The sequence below is a fragment of the Mercenaria mercenaria genome, chromosome 17 (assembly GCF_021730395.1).
Source record: "Mercenaria mercenaria strain notata chromosome 17, MADL_Memer_1, whole genome shotgun sequence".
NCBI lineage: Eukaryota > Metazoa > Mollusca > Bivalvia > Venerida > Veneridae > Mercenaria > Mercenaria mercenaria.
Genome location: NC_069377.1, coordinates 14,786,111 through 14,810,835, shown reverse-complemented (window position 1 = coordinate 14,810,835; position 24,725 = coordinate 14,786,111). Strand labels below are relative to the sequence as shown.

At 33.5% G+C, this 24,725-nt stretch overlaps 1 protein-coding gene across 2 annotated transcripts; it reads left to right on the top strand.

Annotated features, from left to right (window-relative positions):
* On the top strand, positions 1 to 23,419 carry LOC123537251 (uncharacterized). Of its 2 annotated transcripts, none has more exons than XM_045320901.2 (17): positions 1 to 212; positions 678 to 780; positions 2,488 to 2,688; positions 6,282 to 6,388; positions 10,148 to 10,256; positions 11,031 to 11,203; positions 11,990 to 12,112; positions 12,571 to 12,670; positions 13,065 to 13,228; positions 13,718 to 13,813; positions 14,389 to 14,457; positions 16,747 to 16,876; positions 17,194 to 17,306; positions 17,647 to 17,829; positions 19,158 to 19,344; positions 20,422 to 20,901; positions 22,880 to 23,419. In XM_045320901.2, exons 2-17 carry the CDS (start codon positions 678 to 680, stop codon positions 23,026 to 23,028), a joined length of 2,487 nt encoding a protein of 828 aa, XP_045176836.2. In that variant the 5' UTR covers positions 1 to 212; the 3' UTR covers positions 23,029 to 23,419. The 2 variants fall into 2 exon arrangements, with proteins under 2 accessions (XP_045176836.2, XP_045176835.2); XM_045320900.2 differs by having other exon boundaries at positions 675 to 780.
* The last annotated feature ends 1,306 nt before the right edge of the window (positions 23,420 to 24,725 follow it).

Below are 24,725 nucleotides of genomic sequence, written 5' to 3'. Positions count from 1 at the left end.
GATACGGACGGACGGACACAATATTGTGTCATGTGATCATCATTTTGTAAAATATGTTAAAGTGTAACAACTCTTAAAGTGTTTATTAATATATTTTTATTCCCGTGTTGTTAGTTATTGTGATTTAATTTACTGAAAAAAGAACACATTGGATTGGACTTTAAACAAGGTTTATCCTAATCTCTGAAAGATAGATCTTCTTGTGAGAAAAGGTAATGATTTAGAGTTAAACAGTTTATCAAGTTGAAATTTTCTGAATAGTTTATCATTACGGTAGTAGAGCCCAGTTTTCATCAGCACAACGAAATCAGTTATTTTCGAAAGAATTAAACAAACAACGTTGATTTTTTATTGTAGCAAACAACTGTCACAGAAAAAACAAGGCTTTAGTTATGGCAGTTGTGATTTAAAAAAGTGGTTTCGAGTTAACTTTTGGTCGGAGCGCTCTACCCCCAGACTCAAATCGTAAGGACTTTTTCCTACCACCTCCTGGGATGAAGCAACCATAGTTTATGAATCCTATAGTATATGATCTTCAACTTGAATAGAACGACGTTTAAAAAGATGATTTTCTCTTCAAACTTATGAAAATACTTTAAAAACCTTTTAATTGTTTCTTATAACATCTTTATTATTAGATAAAATCCGTATGTATATGAAGATTTATGTTTCAGAAGATGCGTACAACCTTATTGTCTGTGTTATCAATTATCGTATATGTTAACCCAGTGCATTCTGATATAGACTATACCGTGTGTAACCCGCTGAATGCAACAGTCGGTAAGTACATTACTAAATAATGTTAATCTTATGTTAGGAAGAATGAAATGCAACCACACTTAAAATATTGGGCTACTCCTTCATAAGAAAGAATATAACGCAATAAACAAAACAATAGCAAGTTAATCCTTTGTAAGAAAACACCGAACGCATCCAAGCTAAACAATAGCAGGTTCAGATTGAATAGAACGCAGTAAATCAAAACAATAGCAGGTTCAGAAAGAATAGAACGCAGTAAAGCAAAACAATAGCAGGTTCAGAAAGAATAGAACACAGTAAGGCAAAACAATAGCAGGTTCAGAAAGAATAGAATGCAGTAAAGCAAAACAATAGCAGATTCAGATTGAATAGAACGCAGTAAAGCAAAACAATAGCAGATTCAGATTGAATAGAACGCAGTAAGGCAAAATAATAGCAGGTTCAGAAAGAATAGAACGAGGAAGGCAAAACAATAACAGGTTCAGAAAGAAAAGAACGTAGTAAAGCAAAACAATAGCAGGTTCAGAAAGAAAAGAACGCAGTAAATCAAAACAATAGCAGGTTCAGAAAGAAAAGAACGCAGTAAAGCAAAACAATAGCAGGTTCAGAAAGAAAAGAACGCAGTAAAGCAAAACAATAGCAGGTTCAGAAAGAATAGAACGCAGTAAAACAAAACAATAGCAGGTTCAGATTGAATAGAACGCAGTAAAACAAAACAATAGCAGGTTCAGATTGAATAGAACGCAGTAAAGCAAAACAATAACAGGTTCAGATTGAATAGAACGTAGTAAAGCAAAAAATAGCAGACTTATCCTTTAAAAAAAGAACAGAACGAAACCAAGCTAAACAATAGTAGGTTTATCCTACATAAGAAAGAATAGAAAGCAACCAAGCTAAATAGCAGGTTTGATTGAGTCTGTTCATATGCTATATGAATATATATGCCTTATGAATATATAAACTATCCTCTCAAATTAAACAGAATTTTGTTATTCTAATATCCTTCTAATTCATTTTGATTCAATATACATTCAATATACATTTTAAGTTTCACTTTCACTCGGAAAAGTTTGATTTCGAACAGGATAGTTATTGGTAACCAGCTGTGTTTGCTTTTAGTACATGTCACGTTCTTGTTGTTACTCAGACCATTGATAACGCACTAAAGTATTTATGTATAAAGCATTTTATGGTACATGTATTATAATTAATTCATATATAAATATACTTGAGACACATGAGATACACGTAAGAGCGTTGATCTACGGATCGCGGGGTCGTGAGTTCGATCCTCGGGCTGGGCGTATGTTCTCCGTGACTATTTGATAAACGACATTGTGTCTGACATCATTAGTCCTCCACCTCTGATTCATGTGGGGAAGTTGGCAGTTACTTGCGGAGAACAGGTTTGTACTGGTACAGAATCCAGGAAAACTGGTTAGGTTAACTGCCCGCCGGTACATAACTGAAATACTGTTGAAAAATGGCGTTAAACCCAAAACAAAACAAACATGAGATACACAGAGAAAATATCCAAAACCGTAGCATATATAGTATATATATTATATATAGTCATTTTGTGAGATATTATAATGAAATTGCACCATCTTATTCATACAGAACATTATCTGATTCAATAAAATTTATTTTGTAGAGAGCATAAATATTAATATAAACCAAGTTTATTGCAACTTCTAAATTTAATACTACACATATGATATTTTGTAGTTCCCCCGCCACCACCGGAACTCGCTAAGTCATATTCTACACGAGTGGAATGGAAATGGTTGAATACAAATACCACAGTGGATATCACGGAAATATACAACGGAATCACGCAAATGGGTAGTCAAGACATGTATATTGAGGGTCAAGATGTCAAAGTGATATATGATTATAAGGAAAATCAGTATATAACATATACACAACGTAAGTGTCAATTATATTCACGAAGAATTTATATGCTACTAAGTTTTTTTTATCAAAGCCGAGTGGATAGAAACTGTTTATAGAATATATTCATGCAAATACTGAGAAAACATTTATAGGTTATTAGATTTTTTTGTAGAGAAATATGCGCGACTTTTGCAGAGACTTTAGGAGTGCAAAGAATGTGTGCATGTTTTTACATCTAAATCATTTATTACTTTTAAATGATACACATTTGTTCTTTGCGCTGAGAAATGTAAAAATTTCAATAGGAAAAAGTAGCAACGTTTCAGGTTCAACTGTGAACTACTGGAATTTAAAACAAAGCGAGTAAGTAATATACAACTTTATTGAGAATGTGCGACTAGTGTGGGAGAAACACGCAATAGAGATGATGTGCTTTTTAGTTTTACTTATGTGTCAAATTGTTGCGGTCGGAATCTTCAGTTATTTTTTTTCTAGTTATAAGCATTAAAAAGTAAATTACAAATACAACGTTGCTTTGAATGAGACATGAAGTATTATCGATCAGCTGAGGCTAACATTAGTTCTCCGAATGTTGACAATATTCCTGTTCTGCGCAAAGAAATGAATAATTCACTAAACAATACCTATGTATAAGGTATAAATAATGTATCATGCGTAAATACTGCAGCAAAGTGTCAGGAAAAATTATGTAGTTTCAGACAAAAACAATATAAAAGTCATATTTTTAGTCTATGAAAAGGAAGATCAATAATTTTCCGTCTACTTTGAATCCCTGGCAGTTAAACTGTGAACCCATTTGCAGGCAGTGTTTTTGTCTAAAACCTTGATACAATGTATGTAAAATAGCGAATCTTCTAATAGAAATGGTAATACTATTCTGTCGTGCACGAAGGACATGATGTATTGTTCAAATTTTGATTAAACTAACGCAGACACGTAGAAATAAAACTTGAAACATTATCTTTTGATTGCAGCATTCAGCAAAATACGAAATTTGAAAAAGCAGCATTTTTATTTACTTTATGTTCCAGGATATTTGACCATATTTGTCACAAAAATATCAACATCAATAACTGTGTCCATAAAGATAAATGTGACCTAAAGTTAAAAATTTAGTTACATTCTCTGTCCAGACAAAACAGCTACCGTTTTTATATGAATTGTACGGCGAACAGATTTTGGTAGAGAAAGTTTTTTTCAGTATAATCATTGATATAAACGTAATATAATGCCCAGTATTTTGAAATTGAGAAAATGGGTACCCATTTGTATTAATCGCCAAACGCATTAATTTCAAATCGAATGTACGTTTTAATTCCGTCTTGTACTTATTATACAAGCAATGTAAAATCTCACTGATCTTCCACATTTGGCGTCTATAAATACCCGTATTCAAACTCGAAAAATAACTGTTATTCATATTTTACGCGAGTACGAGTACATTTAAAGAAAACAGTTGTTGTTGTTGATAATGATGTAATTGTTGTTCTTGTTTTCATAACGTTTGATATGTTTACAAGATACATTTAAATAATACACCTAAATGACATCATTCTCACAAAAATACTTTGAAGCGTCGGTTGGTTCTGACATTGTTATGTTTATCATTACGCTGACCACCGAATATAGTGTCGGCTAATTTTTGTCGATTGCATTTCAAGAAGATGATTATATTTGTGAAAGTACACAGTGTGATATGGAAGCCGATGTCTGCTGTTTCATGTCGGCGTGTTGGCGGGGCGAAAACATGAAAACTCGACAAATACCTAATTACTACGGTCATATGTTTAAACAAGTTGTATTCTACCTCAATATCGTGGGCAACATTAACGTAACGTTAGTGTTGTAGGGGTTTTTCACTTGTAAAACAAGGAGGTATACTAGTTCGAATTACATGACTGTTATATGAGAGATGGCCGTACCCTCTGAACGATAGGCCCACTCCGCTGACTTCAATGGCGAGCTTTTAATAGTTCGCAATTACCGGTATTATAAAACATATGTTCTCTCTAAAGTAGTAGAAAGCAAACGATTGAGGTTTGCTGATAATGACATATATCCGGCAGTGCTATATATGTCAGCAGTTGAATGTCCGCACGCTTGCCTTTGTCTTACTCCTTAAAGTACAATGGCATCAGTGAATATTTCAGCAGATCAAAAGCACAAGAAATCATACTGCGTTCTTCAATGCAAATTCCGTTCTCATTAGTGGCGACACGAAAACATCTTATAGTGCGGCTCAAGTACAAACTTTAAATGGAAGCAATTATTCCATCCTTTATCGGAAGATGATGTCAAAAATAATGTTTTGCAAATTAATCTTTAGAGAAAGTATGTCATATTTCTCTCAGCAACAACAACTATTCTATTATTGTCAATTTCTGCACACGCAATATTTGAAACTCTCCTCTAAAGGACACAAAGTGCAATGTTCATCCTTCCCCTGTCTCGTCCTTTAAATACGTGCAACAAAAACAAGCTTCTTATATAAATGTCATATGGTATTAAACTCGTAAAAATATGCTGTATGTTGTGCCATTTATCGCTCTGTTCAGTTTAGTATGAAATGCATCTTGAAGGCACGAAGGTTTGATTTTTCGTTGATGATAGTTTGTTTTACAAGACAAACGAGTGCATCTCCCTAAAACTAAAACAGTGCTTAAGTGGCAAAACAACATTTCAAATTCATTTCCATTGATATAGTTTCATCTGCAGTTGCCATATGCATGTACAGTTTAAGGTATTTCTGCACGTTCGGATCAATTCTTGCTACAATGTAAAATGTTATTAAACCCTGATTATTCAAAACTTCAGAAACTGTTTGAAAAGAAGGCAAATAAAAAAGATCGGGAGCTTGATTTATTGGTAAACTTCACATAAGTTTTCATAATGGGCACTATGAGAATAACACAATTTTGATAACATTTTCGCGGATAGAATGTTTTCTACAATGTTAAAGAGACTTCTCACAGTAATAAGTAAACGTATGATTTATAATACAGTGAAATAAAATATATGTAAAATGTTTTGGATAGTTGTCCATTATTTAAGAGATTCGCCATTACACGCTAACTTTTAGAAACTATTTGGAATTATTTAATGTATTAAACGTTTTAAGATCATCTTTTATATTTAAAAAAAATCGATGTAACTTATTGCAGACTTGGAGGTCTTCTGCGCATGCCCGAAAGTGATTATCAGTTGTAGCACACGGCAAAAATATGCATATTTTTGCATGTCCGCATGCATTTAGTGTACAATATGCATAAAATACTGACTAAAGGTTAGGGTTAGTATCACCATGGTTACAAAATATATACATTTATGATATTTTCGTTCAAATTTAATTAATCCGGTATGTACCGGAGTCTGTAATTTATACCGGCGCTCCGAGTCTGCATTGAGTCACAGTCTAAAAAAATAGTAACGTTGTCGTTTTGATAATCTATGCACAAGCTGTCATTAATTTATTTCCGTATTATCGAGTCCATGCTTTATTCTACGTTATCCGGATAAAATAAGTTACGCCATTACTCCCGGTTTATCAAACGTGCAGAACTACCTTAAATGGAATTTAATTATAATCTTAAAATTTATTTATTCAGGTGATGGCTGTGTCGTCAAGGGCCTTGGTACGCTCGCATTCTACGATAACAAAATCTGGCTGACAGCATTCAAACTCCTGTATAATATTGCTAGAAGAGCTGATGTGGTACGAAGGTTTATTATATTATACAACTATTAAGTGGTTTACCGGTCAGTAGTCAAAACTATTGACCGACAGGTCATTCATTATGTGTTTAAACATCTGGCAACAATTTTTACTGTTGAGCGGCAAGCCATTCACTGAGTATTTTTACATGACATAAGACATAAAATTACATACTTTGTCTTCGAGTTTTGACATAAGCTCAGCAAAATTAAGTGTAATCCTGTCGATAGCACAAACTACCAGCCGGTGATTTATACAACGTGTCATATAATAAATATGTATATACAATGTAGGTGAACTCAGCTAGACGGCATACGAACCTTAGACAGGGCAACAGTTATCTACAAATACTGGTTCGTTCTGGAGACCAAGCTCAGAATGCAACCTTCCCATTTTTAAATTTTAACTATATGCTATAGATCATATATTGACATTCTAATGCAATTAAGTTTGCCGAAACGGAGAGCAGTGTAGTGAAGGCAAAACTTAATGCATTAGAATGTCAATAAGTGTATCTATAACCGACTTATAGTTAAAAAATCAGCAACATCTCCGTCTCAAGTAAACTAAACCACACTAAACCTTATATCAGTAGAAAGATATTTTTAATTACACATTTTTACATAGAGACTATTTACAATATCTTATTCAAAAATCAGATTCTGTTTTATTTTGCAAACGTGACTTTGAGAAATGAGTTTAAGCCTGGGAGGTGTGGCCCACATTGTTTGTACACAAAATCATGCGGATGTAATTATAAATACATAGCAGACGACTCACTTACATCGAGTAGTTTGTAGAACACAATATTACATTCTTATTCAATAAAAATATAATAATATTATGCAGGTTTAACTCATAACAATCTAACAGTTCTATTTAAGCAACATAACTTTCAAGAACTTAATTAGAAATAAAACAAGGCATGCAGTCCCTGTTTTGGCAGTTGCTCCGCCTCCCTGAATGTGGGGGATCCATAGTAGGCGGAACAATGAATACTCATTAATTTTGTACTACTTCATGATTGAGTGGGCCAATTTTTTCAGTTATGAAATAATATGAAAATAAGTTGGTTATTTTTTTGGAAAATCATTCGCTTGTCATTGAATAAATTGATGTTTGAACTATAATTTTGAATTGTGCTTACAAACACGAAGTCAGATGCTGAGTCTCCAATCTCACCTTCATCGACACAATAGTATATAAATGAGATTGAAAACCAGTCTCGGGATGCTCCTTTACCATTGGTCAGTTTCAAAAATTTTTTTGAAGCCGCCAATCAGATTCTTAGAGTTTTGAGACTGGTCTCTAAACTCTTGCTTATTACCCTTGATCCTGCTCACATTCGCAAAACTTTGCAAATGCTGTACAACATGAATTCAGTACCTTTATGTGTCCTTCAATAACAGAATTTCTAATGTTCTGTTGTAGTAAGGACACGTCTGAAATGTCTGGATTTCGAATTGATGAAGAAGTTTTGACAATTTCTTGCGCCATTTACACATGATGAAAATGTATGGCCTTTTGGCATTAGTTCAAGTCCTTGGATAAGAGGAAATGAAGTAGCACATACCATCAGACTGTAGACAGTTAATTGCAATATTTGCAGCTGAGCCCTCGGGTTATTTCACACTTATATATAATTATACTGTACTTGTTCTTGGTAATAAATTAACACTGTCTTGGAAAATATACCGCATTCAATCAACACGTATGAAAGATGCGTTTAAATATCTTATGGCGAATGCAATATAATTTTCGGCTACAAATTATAGACTTCAGCTTCGAAATGTAATTTTATTATGTAACTAAAAGGCTTGATAAACGCTTTATGCGTAGAAAATGTTTATTGTGTCACTTTTATTTGCAATACTTTTGATGTTATTAAAATATGTGTTCAACAGTCAGCTATATAAGAAGAGAGACAACTCATTGGGATGTTACATGACTAACTTGCAATTGTTGTCTGATCATGTTTATCAATATTGTGCACTTATCTATATATAACATGCCTTGAATTGCTTCACGATCACTGTTTTTAACCTAGGAGATTACATGTCTTATTTACAAATTTAACATCAATGCTTTAAGCTTTTTGTCAACGCTGCTTAACTCCCAAGTCAAAATAATTCGAAGAATTTTTTTCAAAAAAAAAAAAACGTTCTCTAAAGTCTGTTTTTTAACTTGGCACAGACTTACACAATTATATTGTTAATGTTTTGTAAAAAATATAAATGGAAATTGGAACGTCAATTACATTACAAAAATGCAATTTTAAACAACTGTATTAAAATTTAACATACACATGTAGGCCAGTTACTTAGAATACAATTCATTTATGAATGCATATTATGGTATTTTTTCAATTCTGATAAACAAAAATTAAGACTGCTTTGTTAGATTTTGCTGTAATTTTGAACTGCTATTTACGAAAGTTTTTTTAATGTTAAAACTATTCAAAAGTGTTTATGCAGAGTTCCGTTACTATCGAGAAAATCTTCATATACAGTACTCCTAATATTATTAAAACATTAAAAAATAAAACAAAAACTCATAAATTTATGTCAAACATACGCGCATGTTCATTTTATTTCATTTATCCTTTCAATAGTCAAAAGTGTTTTTGAATGCGTTTACCCTTAAAATACAGTTTGTATACTGATGCTTTTTCAAAAGGTTTTAGGTATAAAGATCAATAAAAATTATATGAAAACTTTGTGAGAATATTTTGAGAAAATTAAGTATCTTCAAAATTGTGTCCATGCAATAGATGTTTGCCAATTTACAGCTACTTGCATACATTTTCCGTCACTATAAAATTGATTTTTTTTTCATATATTTATAATATCACGTAATTTGCCTCTCCTCCGATAAAAATAAAAAAGTGAAATTCCGTGATAAATTCTTGCCAAACAAATGCACAATGTTCATTTAAATTTTTTCATCCTATCAAATACATTTTAAAAGGAGTTAGACATTAACAGAGTGAAACTGCAGAAATACATCCCAGAATAGTAACCCGCATACCACTTTAAAAATGCAATTTTAAACAATTGTGTTAAAATTTAACATACATATGTAAGCCAGTTACTTAAAATACAATTCATTTATGAATGCATATTATGGTATTTTTTTCAATTCAGATAAACAAAAATTAAGACTGCTTTGTTAGATTTTGCTGTAATTTTGAACTGCTATTTACGAAAGTTTTTTTAATGTTAAAACTATTCAAAAGTGTTTATGCAGTAGTTTGGAACATACTGACAAAGCGCAAAGTGTAGAAGATCTGTTAAGTACATATAGAGCCTTAACTTTCTGCCTTTGTGCGTGCGCTTTTACAATAGCATCGTGTTTTCTTTTTTCTATGCCGTTTCTGTGTACATATGTGCAGCATTCATACGAAAGAAACACGATCCTGTCGCATGTCAGATAACAACAACGGCGTATGAATTTCAATACCCACTTAACAAAGACAATATAAGATTCGACAATGTGAAACATTGCAGAAATACTGATAACAAAGCGTGATTTTCATACATAAAAGCTTACACCCCTTTTTCCTTGTCTTTTGCTATAAAAGAGAAATAATTCTTTATGGGAATTCAAGTCACCGGAAATCTCACATTCTAGAAAGTATCGAAATAACTTTATCAATTTATAGGATTGTATATGAAATAAAGAACAGTCTGGTTTAGTATTTTTCAAGCTATAAGTCATGCTGTGTACTATGATTTTTATTCTCCTATTTCGTGATTTCAGGCGTATGCAGGACAAGCCTATGTAAGATCAACACTGACAGAAAAGTTTCGGACCTGTCTTTTTCTGTACCAGTTTAACATCACCGTAGAGTTTGATATGTATTTTTCAGGTAAATTCGACCCCACAAGTGCATATGAGCCATGCCATGGGAAAACAAACGTAGTGGCTTTGCGACCACCATGGATCCGGACCAGCGTGCGCATCCGCGCAGTCTGGTCAGGATCCATGCTGTTCGCTTTCATAGCCTATTGCAATTAGAGAAACCATTAGCGAACATCTTGGATCCTGACCAGACTGCGCGGATGCGCAGGCTGGTCTGGATCCATGCTGGTCGCAAAGTCACTATGTTGGTTTTCCCATGGCATGGCTCATATGAGTTTTACTAAGACCGCTAAGCAAACAGATTAACAATCATTGCAGAAACCAGCTTAGAAATATGTTTTTGATACAGGACTGGAAATATTTTCCCATACTATAAAGGAATGTTACTTGGAATTTTTATAATAATTTCAATACACTCTTTGCCTAAATTAACTTTTCGAATACAAGACACGACTCGTTTATTCTTTTTTTATATCAACAAAATAAATATGAGAAATACCCATTCTTTCGAAAAATGAAATATCGCAGAATACTGCATATTTTTATTCCGTTTACCAAATATAATATGGGTATTGCAGGTATAATTGATATGCAGACAGAAATTAGTTAGCAACACATCTATGAGTAAATACGTTCTACGAACGGATAATAATAATAATAAGATGGAAGTAAATCATATGAAATAATATTTACTTACAATATATGATAGACAAAATACAGTTAAAACACAAAAAAAAGCAAATGTTTTCTTGAATTATACATGACACAATTCAATCTGTAGCTTTTGGATGGGGAATGGCTCTCTCGCGACCTGACGAAATGGTTCCTGTTAGATTAGAGATGAGAGGGAGTGTCACACACAATAATACTAAAGCTGGTGTTGTCCCATTCCATGTGGTTGGCGATTTTATTGAGTTTAATCCGAAGCCGGTAGCAGATGAGGCAAAAATGCAGGTAAATGAATCGAGTACTATTACATTAGTCTAAATATTTTGTTACTGTGTCCCCAATGTTTTGTTCACATCGGTTTTACGTATTTTTCGTCAGGTTGATAAAGTTTGTTTTGAGTACATGTTAGATTTGAACCTAAAGTTACCTATATTTTTGACAGCTGACCGTTCTAAAGGGATGTCCCAGTTATATGATGCATATGTTTACTGTACGTCGCAATGTCTTTCAATGTCTTTCAATAATATATTCTAATGAAACTAAATGGATTTTCAAAACACACCATCTTCTATACCTTTCAAAACGTAGTACTACTCTATATATATTTAATTAATTTTTTGTCTTGATTACCCGCAAATTTTAAAAGCCTTGTACTGTTCGAAATGCTTTTAAAATTATACATGTGTCTTAAAAAGATACTGGTACATGCGTTTTAAGATAAATAATTAATTCTTACATATTCCTTTACATTAACTGAGAGTTGTATGAATGCAAGTAATTCTAATCTAAAACCTTTATTCAAGCTGTTTGAAATTGCTACAATTCAAGCAAAATGAATATGCTGATACAAACTAATCAAGAATAATGTATTTAATGTAGTATAAATCTACTGATACAAATAAATCCCAAATAATGTATTTATCACTGAAATTCTATAACAGAATATTATATATTTACTGAAATAACCTAATCCGAAATAAAATATTCATCATGATATAAAATCATCCAGAACAATATATTTATCGTACTATAAATTTACTGATGAACTCTCTCTCTATCTATTTTGTTTAGGTTCCACCTGGAATCTTTTGCTCCGGACGTTTTTCCAGGAAACCCATGAACATTTTACCTACAAGTTTTAGTCTTGTCTACGAGAAAATAGATTTGGATTATTCGAAAATAACCTATGAATCTGTAAGTTTATAAGCATAGCTGTGTAAGTAAAAAAACGTAACCGTCATGGCTATATATCCACTACGTACAATGACCCTTTGGCCATTTTATTGTTCTAGGAGGTTATTGTAACGAAAGCATTATTTACTGTCAATGGTTCTGCTACTTGAAATTTGCAATGAGGATACTTAACAAAATAAAAAAAAATCCATAAAACAAGTACATTTAAACGAATATTGTTATTGGTGTATGTATGTACAAATAATGTCTAATTTGTAATTTCATAATTTATTTAGTATTGTTGTTTTCTGTCTTATTTCTGTATATTCTTTGCTCAAAATTAGTATTTAATAACCATTCATATGTAAAAGTGCCAAGCCTTCATAATATATGGATTCATTTAGTCTATATACGTGTGTTACGTTTATCCAATATTTGTTTTCCAAAACAAAACAAACTAAGTCTTGCTTTCCTTGTAGATATGGTTTGATTCGAATAAAAAACTAGTGCGTCGAGATTACAAAGAAGCAAGTGGTAATGACCCTGACCCAACCTCAGAAATATTTGATTTCAATCTAGGTAAACATACTACGTTTTTAGTTGTTGAATAAAGCTGCACGACACAAAAAGATTTTAGAAAGAACTATTACGGTAAAGGAACAGCCATGAGCCATTGTTCTCAGATAGTTGTTTAGTTATTGTTATTGTATATTTTCAACTTGCAGTTATATTGTCAAGACAATTCAAAACTCGTTCACGGAAGGTATATACTTAGAATGTTTACTGAAAGATTTCAGTAATTATGTAAAAAGATGGATGTTTAAGCAAGATTAATGGATTACAAAACGAACTGAAAAAAATACTTTAATGGAAGAGAAAGATGTGTATGTTGCGCACTTGTTTAATCTAAAGGTAGTGGCATGTTTTACGCCCAATTTCACATTCTTGAAAGCATTTCTTGTATTTCTTACAGGTATACATTATTCGATTGATTCTTATATGGGAAGCTGTGAACCCATCTCCCCACTTGATCTGGGTGATTTGTTTGTCGCCAACAACGGAAACTCTACCATACGGATGATGTCAGCTGACGAATTTTTCCATTCGCAAAATGCTGAAATTCAATATGTTGGAACAGTGAGTGATTCTCATGTATACAAAAAATGATATACTGAGGAAAGTCTACATAATTTATTGTGATTGATAATTCGTATACTTCCGGCTCGTTTTCAGTGGGTTTTTTTTTGTATTTCCTGGTATTTATCATGAAGACCAACGATGAGGTGCTGTATAACCAGTTCATATAAAGATAAAAAAAATGAATAAAAAAGTCATCTTAAACTTGAAGTCAGAATTCCTATGAAATGACTCTTATGGGGTACAAAAAATGAAATTGGGTCGAAAAGTGTTGTTAACAGGCGACTTGTTTTTTTTACAAAACTAATATCGTATTCCAATTAATTAATCAGCTGTTAAATATTGTAACATTTCTGTATGACTGCGATAAGCGCAAGCTGTTCCTTGCTAATGGATAGATTGATTTCACTTTCACTGAGAACTGTTGTTTCTTGAGAGATCTAGAGACTTGTTGAAATGCATAACAGGTCATGTATTATTCGGTTTCAGAGGTTATCCAGGGGAGTGACGTGCGACGTATGGGCGGGGCTTTATTTGGACGTAGAAGCCAATAGAAATTTTACAATAGAATGGTATTTTACACAGGTATGATATGCTTCACAGAAATACATTTTATAAGTCTGACATTAATCAGTCCAATATATACGGAAATAACTGAATTAAATATGTTCAGGCAATATATATAACCTCATTTGATAGTTCTAACTGGTTATGTAGCATATTGTTTTACAAAAACTGAATGGTTTTTTCTTCGCCTATTTCATGGTACTGTCAAGAAACGTTGTGTTAAATATGTAATCAGCATGCATCAGTTAGTATTTGACTATTCAAGTGTATTCTATTAATTACGTTTCATATAACTTGGGAAGGTGGGAATTTCAGTGGCGCAGGATTTCATTGAATTATGACCCTTAGATAATACTAATTCATTTTAGCTCCATTGAAACACTCTCCAGTCCGCTTCCTGGAATAACCAGTATTTGTGTCATTTAAGACAGTGGGGCTCGAACACACGGCGCCCGTGTAAGCGGTCGACACCTTAACCACTAGATCACGGCTCCCCTTAAATAAAATTAAGCAAATTTAAAACAATAGCATAAAGACATATATAATGCAGGAACATTATAGCATACCATTAAAGAGTTCGATTTTTTCTCAAGGATCACTGGCTTGAAGCTGTTGGAGGCATTATACAGCCGGCATCGCTGTTCAGAATAGATATCTGGCAGGTATTTTAATTTTTTAAACTTTCCATTAATCTGAATTTTACGTCATGTAAAGATATGAAAGGCTGAGGCATTACATGCCCGTATATCATTGATACTACTTGCTTGGCAAGGTCTAGGTACTCTGGTGTCAACGGAACTTGACCGGTTAGTCGCAGTGCTTAGACATCTACGGGCAAGATGAGTGTCATCTTGTTTTATTATGATTTCAAATTTTTGCATTTATGCTGTTTAAACGTATTAACATTCACTACGAAACAAGATTTATTCAAATGAATTGTGAATGGGACGCCAAGGACATTTTCCCTATCCGTGTTATTATGTACTTTCTGCTTCGTCTATAAAATGCTGGTTGCTTATTGCATTATATTATACTTTTTCGTGTATATCAAAACAATAGAATAGTTGAAATACAAAGATAAGATAAGACAGTTTTTTTTCGTAGTGACGACTAGGGTTAAATAGCATTTCCCGATTCTTATTAATTGCAAAATCATAAGCAAAGTATGTTGACACACAGCTGCCTGGGAGTTATTTCAGTACTAGCCCATAGACCTCGCCGAGGAGGTAGAGCCGCTGATTAACGGGCATGTCTCTTTTTTTGTTGTTGTTGGTTTTAACGTCGCACCGACACAATCATAGGTCATATGGCGATTTTCCAGCTTTGATGGTGGAGGAAGACCCGAGGTGCCCCTCCGTGCATTATTTCATCAGGAGCGGGCACCTGGGTAGAACAACCGACCTTCCGTAAACCAGCTGGATGGCTTCCTCATATGAAGAATTCAACGCCTCGAGTGAGGCTCGAACCCACATCGACGAGGGGCAAGTGATTTGAAGTCAGAGACCTTAACCACTCGGGCATGTCTCAGAAAAGGGAAGTATATGCAATAAACATAAAGAATTGAATCACTGTATACATAAAGATTTGACATCAACAAACCCATGATAATGAATGACTTACGGTGTTAAGTTAACGTTTCTTAAGTAAAATTGAAAGGTGAGTGTTCTTAATGATCCATTATTTCATAGTTTCGAGATTCTATTCTCTTTGCAACAGTTTGGTATCAACTACGTGTAAGATAACTTTATTTGAAGGCATGGTTGCTGGAATGTATTTATTTTATAACGGTTTGAGTTATCGTTTCATAACTACATGTTTGATTATTGGATTATTTATGTTCTTATTGGGACATTATCTGAAGACATGATCTCAAAATTCTTAGATTCTATTCTAAGTCGTCGTTTATTAAGTATATTAAGTACGTGTAGGATTATTTATGTTTTTTCTTGGGACATTAACTGAAGTCATTATCTCGAAATTCCTGGATGGTACTCTAAAGTATCGTTTATTAACTACATGTAGGATTATATATGTTTTATTGGAACATTATGTGCTGTCATGGTCTCATAATTCCTGGAGTCTATTGACTTTGTAACAATGAAAGTTATCGCTTATTAAAGAGGCATACCCTATAACTTGGTGCACCCGAAAACCGTCCGAAATTGATTTACTAACAGAGAATTTATAATTTTACATCGAATGACGCCGATCCCAGATCGCTGGACATTATCGTTCGTCCACAATTCTCGTTTTTCTGTCACTTTGATTTTGCGCCACCGCAACACCTACAGCGCACTTATCCGGGCGTAGCAGTCGAAAGGGGATAGGTAGCAAGCTAACACGGGTACCATTGTATAGATATTGGAACGCTTTAGTGTTCTTACAAAAAAACTTTCAACGAGTATCGGTCTTACTAATGTAAAATTTAAATCAGATATATTTCTTGTTGTTGTACAATAAAAGGGTGGATAGCGATTTATTATAAAATGTCACTATATTGCTGTTTACGTGCCTAAAATGACATTTTTCGATGTTCTGTAAAATTTAATTTATTTGTTATTTTAGGTTCATTTAGCTAATAATATAGGTTCTCTGTATCTACTCTCCGCGTTATAGGTTATAGGGTATGCCCCTTTAACTGCGTGTAGGATTATATATATGATATGTACTTTTTTGGGACATTATCTGCAGTCATGGTCTCATAATTCCTAGAGTCTATTCATTTTGTAACGGTCTGAGGTATCGTGTAGAAATTACGTGTATGACAAGTTAGGTTCTTATTGGGCCAGAGTCCAGTCCTGATTCAAAAATATCTGGAGTCTGTTGTAACAGTTGGTACGGGCTGTTATAGATATTCTTTTTGTTAACAGTAACCTTTGATCATGTACCCGTCTTTGAAGGTTTGTTAGGGAGTTTTAGATATTTTCAAATCATTTATTTTTACAATTTAGGGAGGATTGGACAAACCCATAGTTTACAATGTGCTGAAATTTAACAGCGAACCACCAACCCAAGACGTATTTGATGTTGGACAATGCTTTGTAGCTTCGCACAAGACGAGGCTCTTGGTTCATTTTGCAGGTAACATCGGGTGATCAACACATATTCAATTTTGATGTAATTTATGAAAACTGAAATCAATACTTTAAGTTTAAGCAAAGCTATTCCTAGAATTTCGACATTTCTTGACGCATTTTTTACCTAAGTATGAGCGTTAATAGCAGGAAATTTAATAGTTTATTGGGCATGAGATACGTTGTACTGCATTTGTAATACCGTGATTCTTATGTTAATTTTACTGAACAAAATTTCACTCAGTTCCAAAATATTCAAATGTGCTTTGCAACACAACTTTACGTTAAACAATTGAAATGAGAAGCGTGATTTCGTGATTTTAGTGGTAAATAATGGAAGCCTGGACACAGTTAGCCACAGTTATTTGAAGGAGACGTTGCATATACGGCTTGTTACAGCAGCTTTTCTTCCACCATTAAGATTGTCAAAAGTGTCTGTAAGTTGGATTTCAAATATTTTACGAAGCATATCTTGGATTTCGATAATATATGAAGAGAATATATTGTGCTAAAATTGTTCCTGAATTACAATATGCATATACATGTACAAAATTGTAAGCGAGTCAGCTGAAAAAGGGGCATTCTTTTGATAGTCCTGTTCTGTCTGAGAATGTGATAAATAGTTGAAGAAGTAAATGAGGAGTGTATATGTGAATATTATATGATTGGACAAGACCAGAGTAAATATAACTGTGTGAGATTAGTATAACGTTAGTTAATTTGAAAGGTGGTTCTCTTAAAGTGCCGATATGTATTCATTTTTTGTTGTTGTTAAAGATTGAGTTTGTGGGTATGACTGACGTGTATGTAGATACGATTTTGTTGGATAACACTCCACTCATAAACACCAAGATCGTCCCTCTACCAAAGTCACAACATTCGATGGAGGCTGCTTACGAATTTCTTAAAGGTCAGATTGGCGGAAGGTTACAGATAAGAATAAATAGTACCACGCATAGGGTATGTATTCGCAACCTATTTCTGTGTCTGTGCTATGACCGAATATGTTAATGTTGCGTATAACACTTTGCAAATTGTATATTTCCTGTTTTATTTGTTCGAAACTATACACTTTTGGAAATATCTTTTAAATCGCTAAACAGGTAAGGCAAAACATATGACTACGGGTAAAAACAGATCACTGAAAGGAACAAAGTGAGTATTTTATGAAATACATCAAAATGTTTGGGCACCATGCTTCGTCCTCAGCTGTAAAAATAATCAAGGAAAAATATCAAACAGGGAATGCCATGTTCCAAAAACGCAGCCTCCCTAAAACGAAACTCACATCATGCAGATGTACACACTACCAACACACCCACACTCAAACGAACAAAGGAACACAGTGGGGCACCGCCTTGGAAAGCCTTAGTAAGAGATTAAAGACATTTTAGACATATTATTCGCTTTAGTGATTTATTTCAGTTTTATTTTTTTTTTTTTTTCGGTTTTTAGATTTTAGCTACCTTTTCAAAAATGTATATTGTTTATAAATATAACAAAGATACACATTTGAAGATGTATATTATAAAATGATAAAGCATGTATATTTTGATAATGCATGCAAAGCTTACGATGTACTTATAGGGACCAAGAAATACTGCTCATATTTGATCTACCTTTTGGCATGAAAGGCATAATTATTTAAAATGGGTTTTATCACTTAGAAAAGATGTAAAGAAGGTTCTGGTTAAACAAATAGTTATATTATTTTACTGAGATGTTAAATACAATAAGATTGGACCATACTATTTATTGAAAGACGACCTATCATCATGTACTGGTATTATCATGTACTAGGTTTAGTAACTTGATAAGTTCAGAGAATGTATGACATTCGGTGTAGATGTTTTTAACTAACGTAAAAACAAATTTGTTGCATTAAGTTTAAAAGCCATATGTTTGATCTTACATTAAAGTAGTTGAGGAACAATGAATTAAAGATCTGCTTTAAAATGTTAGCGCTAAGTTAGTTAAAGAATTTTACTTGTTTTTTTTTTTTTTTTTTTTTAAGGTGAACATTTCTGAATTAAGTGTATAGAATGTATTGTATTTTTACAAATAAGGAAATCTGAAAATAACAAATTTTCTACTGCAGCAATATGTCAACATATGAAGATTTAATATGACTGAAAACCTATACGTTTCTCACTTATATCTAAATAATTTATTATCGTTGGAGTCCCCCCGCCCCCACCCCCCACACACACAAAATATGCTAAAACTATTACTATTAGAAGGTTATTTTAAAACAATCAGTTAATATATCGTCTATTGTTTTTGTTTAGAAAGGTGTTGTATTAGAAAGTAGAGGCATTCTGAAAATTGACTACTCACAAGAGTTCACAACAACAACTACTTCGTTGACCACAACAACAACCGAAGCGACACCTCCATTACCGGAAATACCTAGCACACTGAAGCCATTAGTCCCTACAAAATACAACACACCAGAAACTCTACCAACAAGCGCACGTACGTTCGTATAGTTATTGTGTTTGTCTGTCTGTTTGATAAGTGTTTTACAACAGCGTGTAAATTATGTTGCGGTTGTCCGTTAACCTATCCGATCTTTCTAGATTCTGTATTTCTCCGCAATTTACTGGTGATATTTCTCTGTAAAACAGATGTTGAGAAAAATGTCTCCAGGTGTATTTCGTCAGATAAATTGTTAGACATAACAGTTACCTGACCCTGGATCGAACTGTCTACGACTTGGTTTGTAGTCGTGTGCTTTACTCTAATTGTCTTTTCTGTAATTATTATGACTTGATTTGTTTTTCCCCGTATGTAAAGTCTGCAAGACTACACTTTACGTTACAATCTTTTTTTTTTGGTCATTCCTAGTAATTCAGGTGATCGATATATTAAATATCTACAGTCCGAAATCAATTATTTCATGCGTGTTTCTTTTTGTCATTTTTTCAAAAACATATTTTTCCTTTATGTTTTAATTATTCGGTGAAAAACTAATTCCAATTATTGTTTCTGCAATCATTCATAAGATATTTTTTTGCAAATATCTCCTTAATTTGTAATTGAGTTTTTCACTTTACTTTATTCAAATTAATTCTCATACTGTAGGAAATACGAATAGTTGTACATTGTATACTATAGTGGACCAAAAATCCCGTTAGTTCAGATCTCTAAGATAATATGCGACAAGTTCCATATGATTATGTATTTTCGTTGAGCAATTCGGCATTCGTCGGATGTAAACATAGCTTAACGCGCACGTGACATTTCTTAAATATCGACAAATGCCGAAAAAGCTTACAGAGAATGAGAAATTTGCCGTTCGCGTTCAAATACCAGTATGCAAAAGCTTAAAATTTTCATTTATCACAAGAACTGAGATGATCAGTTTTACCATAAGGATCTTAGAGGTCTGAAATTATTGTCGATCTTGTTTGTTTAACATTTTGTAAACATATCAACTGAATTGATGGTGAGATTAGTTACCGCCATTCGTATGTATCTGTCGAAATTATACTATAACTTTTATATATGTTTTATTTGCGTCAGAATGTTCATGTTTTCTTTTATTTACAGCATGCACGTGTCCGCCAGTAACGTGCCCAGCAGTATCATCTACTCCGTGCCCAACTCTTCGTCAAATCACACAAAAGCGATGTCCGGAAGTTACATGCCCACCTTTAACTTGTCCATCATGTCCAGTCCAAACGAGATGCCCAACTATTTCGTGTCCAACGGTTCCACCTTGTACACCTACACCTTGTTCAAAGTCTCCCTTGCCAACTCCTTGTCCTACAGTCGCACAAATACCATGCTCAAATAAAACGTGTCCGTCGCCTACATCATGTCCTAAACTGACATGCCCAAAGACAACATGTCCGAAGGTGACATGTCCAGTAGTTAAGCCATGTAAACCAACGCCATGTTCTACGCAGCAAAAGCCTTCACCATGCCCTACGCAACAGGTAACTACTCCATGTCCGAATTCGCCAGGAAATATCGGTCATCAAAAACAAAGCAATCAAAATAATGACAACAGCTCGGGAATGGAAGGAGGTTAGTATGGATATATAGTTAGTTACTTGAACGTATATTGAACGTTTAAGATTTTAATGTGGTGATAACGAGTTTTATAACGGTCCAACAAACGGATACGTTTCCAATGTGAGGAGATGTAATTGTTATAACTGAAAACCCACCTGCTTTGACAAGTGAATGATGTATTGCTATGCAATCCAAAGTCCAGACTTTAATTGTTTCAGCTTTATATAGCAATACCTAATGGTCTGATATCTGTAATTGATGTATATTAATACAGTGTACAATATTTGGATAAAATTTACAAATATAAAAATCTACAAATTAGTTGAAAAAAAAGGATAAAAAGTACAATGAAATATTTTATCATATGTAAGAAGTGGGAGGGGTGGGGTTATTCTGAGGGAAATACAAGTTTTAGTTAGATTCATATGACACATGAGCTTATTTTGAATATGTATTCAAACTTATTTAAATATTCAAGTACGGAGAAAATATCTACTGCTAGGACCAGAAATGTGCCCTGGAATTTTTTACAGGAGGAGATCGATGTTGACTTTTGACCTCTAAGTGTGACATTGACCTTTGAGACAGAGATCTTAACGTTTTTCATTAACACTATCTCATTATGTCGAACATTTATGCATAGTAATATTAAAATCCCTTCGTCATGGACCGGACAGGAAAAGAACATTTTAACGTTTGACCTCTCAGTGTAAGTAATATCAAAATCACTTTATGATATAGAAATGGATTGAAAAGAAAAACTACTGTTGACGTTTAACTCCAACAGTAACCTTCACCTTTGAGCTAGGGGTTGCGTATTGAACATGACAAGTTGTCTTGTTATGGGAAAAACATTTTTGCCAAGTAATATTGAAATTCCTAGAGTTATGGACAGGACAAAAAAAACACCTGTTGACCTTTGACAAGTGTGACATTGACTTCTGAGAAAGGGCTCAGGGTGTTGTGCTTAACAAGTTGTCTGATTATAGGGAATATTTGTGCCAAAATATTAATTTCCTTGATAGATGATAGAGTTATGGAATGGACAGGAAAAGATCCCTACTGAAATTTTACCTTCAAGTGTGACCGTGACCAGTGAGCTAGGGGCCTGGATTACTGTTATGTGTGACAGGTTAACTCATTTTGGTGAACATAACTATGTGTCAAGTTGTACTAAAACCGATTGAAAAACAATTTATTGACCTTTAACCCCCAACCCCACCCTCCCTACGTATGAAGATTTGATGACACATTGTCTTGTTATGGAAAACATGTGTGCCAGGTACTATTAAAATCCCTTGAGTTACAGACCAGACAGGAAAGGGCCATGTTGACATGTGACATCCGATTGTGACCTTGAACTTTGAGTTAGGGGTACGGGTCTTGCGCAAGACACGTCGTTCATTCTGGGAAATATTTGTTTCAAGGAATATCAAAATCCCATGATGAATGCCAGAGTTATGGAACGAACACGAAATTGCTGACGACGGAAAGGCTGACTGACGGAAAAGTTTAAACCTACAATCCCCAAAACTAGATACAACTAAAAAAGGAATAATAATGACCTAAAACTTTTAATCGTATCATGACCGATATCGGTTTCCTTCCCTGGAAATGAAAATATCGAAACATATTTTTAATACTGTATAAGCTTTGGTCGGGCAACTACCTCGGTATCACATATTCAATTCATCTGATAGAAAAAGGTTCCATGAAAGCTGTAAGTGGAAAATATGTTTACATATTCAATAAGTTTGATATAACCACAAATATTCCTTTAACTGCTTCAGTAATGTCTTAAGTTTTTAAATCCATTGCGTCTTTACTCGTTTAATTCAGTGTTCAGACTTTACATTTTAAATGCAAAATGAAATATATATACATATATATAACGAAGGTAATGTCATAATATTTAAGTGCTTGCTTCCAACGTCTGTGCACATAACGCCTATTAAATGTATGGTCATGTTCTGATTTCCGTATTTTCTAGGTGCAGTTGCTGGAATTGCATTAGTGATGCTTGCAGTTGGAATTGCTCTGGGATTTATTGCCGTTCTTGTTTATAGAAAATATAGAACTGTTGCACCTGACAAAAGAAACATTCTAGACAAGTATCTTGACACCGATGAAAGATACTGATTTGTGTGATGTGTAAAATTTCATCAAAATGCAACGACCTTGATAAAGATGCAAATTTACTCAAAGACCCTTCAGAACTTTAATAGCATTGTATTTGTTGCACGTCCAAATGACTTCGTTGTGTTTGAAGTATATACGTAATGACCAGTTTCAAGATCTGTAAAGTAATCCTCCGAGACATTTCCTTTACTTTTTATGCTATTGTTAAGGTTGAAGTGCCTGTTATTTATGATTTCAGATTATGTTTAAGCTTATTGTTATACCATTGTTCATGGTACGTTTGACAATCCGTATGCACAGATAATAAAACGAATTTAAATACTTACGACATTGTTTCTTGATACAAATATGCATAATGTAGTTTCTCAATAAACTGTAACGTATTTCTTTACCAATTTTTGTATGTGATCATTTACATGGATTTGTAGGAACTTAAAATTGACTTGGTAATTGATTGTCTTCACTTAAATCATTGATACAAGTCAACAGTCAAAGTTTAATATCTTAATTTTTACATTAACCCTTTGTATATTCATCCTTGTTCTACTTTCCACTTCAACCTCTTCCCCAACCACCTTTCTACCCCTTACTACTTCCTCCCCCTCTATCTATACTTGACATACATTTTTATTTGTACTTGTTAGATTTTTGAAGCAACCCGTGTGTAATATTTTTCCGTTACAGCTTCTTTTTGTTGTGGGCCTACTTTGAAGACGCGTTGCTCTGAGACTGTCTTTTAGTTCTTCGTGCTTCCGAGAAATCTACCCTTACCTATTCTATTTTAGAACTTGCAATAGCTTAGTTCTGTAAAACAATGAACAAGCAATATGCTCAGTAAAATGACATTTTATCTGTAACCCACTTAAAACAACAATCTACAGTCCAGGTTAATCTTATTGTGCTGTATTTAAAACTCCTTGTGGTTGGATCCAACATACGTATATAAACATGCCATGTTTTAGTCTCTTATAATTCTTTTATTAGAATGACTATGTGCACTAGATTTTAAGTATTATGAATGTTACATAAAGTATGTACATAGATGAGACTCTAACATAGATTAAATATCTAATATCATCAATAATAGATAATTATCGAATTTTATATACTTGTTACACCTGTGCTTGTAGTGAACGACAACTCTGATAGGTACTTACCAACCAGGTATCAATAATGAATATAACCTAACCTTCTTGGTGAAAAATGAGTTTAAATTGAGAAAAGATAAAAAGACTTTCAGTTTCAAATAAAACTAATTAGAAATATTCTTATACATGCGGTACTTGCGTTTGTTTGTTTTTATTATTTTTTGTTTTTGTTTTTTTTTTTTGTTTTTTTTTTCTGAATAGTTTTAACACTTGGGCAGTCATTTAGTATTTTGACAATAGTTTATTGTCGCTTGAACCAGGTCACGTGTTATCTACAGATAAATTAATCATACCACTGATTTTGTTGATGTAATTATTTCAATTCTGGTCCATTCAATGGCACAAACAAACAGATATTATGCGCATACATTCAATACGACACAATATTCCACAACGATCGTCCCATTACGTTAAACCGTGTCTGTGGAGCACATATCAATTTATGCACCTATAGTACAAAACATTCCTGGTGCAGCATTAGTAAGGAAAAAATACAAATTTTTAAAATCAGTGTAAAGAATGATAGAATCACACACCGTTCACAAAGTT

Excerpts from the sequence above, each read along its gene's own strand:
- LOC123537251 (XM_045320901.2), top strand. The coding sequence starts at position 678 with ATGCGTACAACCTTATTGTCTGTGTTATCAATTATCGTATATGTTAAC. Across the intron at positions 13,814-14,388 it reads TAGAATGGTATTTTACACAG|GATCACTGGCTTGAAGCTGT; the intron begins GTATGATATGCT and ends TTTTTTCTCAAG. Across the intron at positions 19,345-20,421 it reads AACTCTACCAACAAGCGCAC|CATGCACGTGTCCGCCAGTA; the intron begins GTACGTTCGTAT and ends TTTTATTTACAG.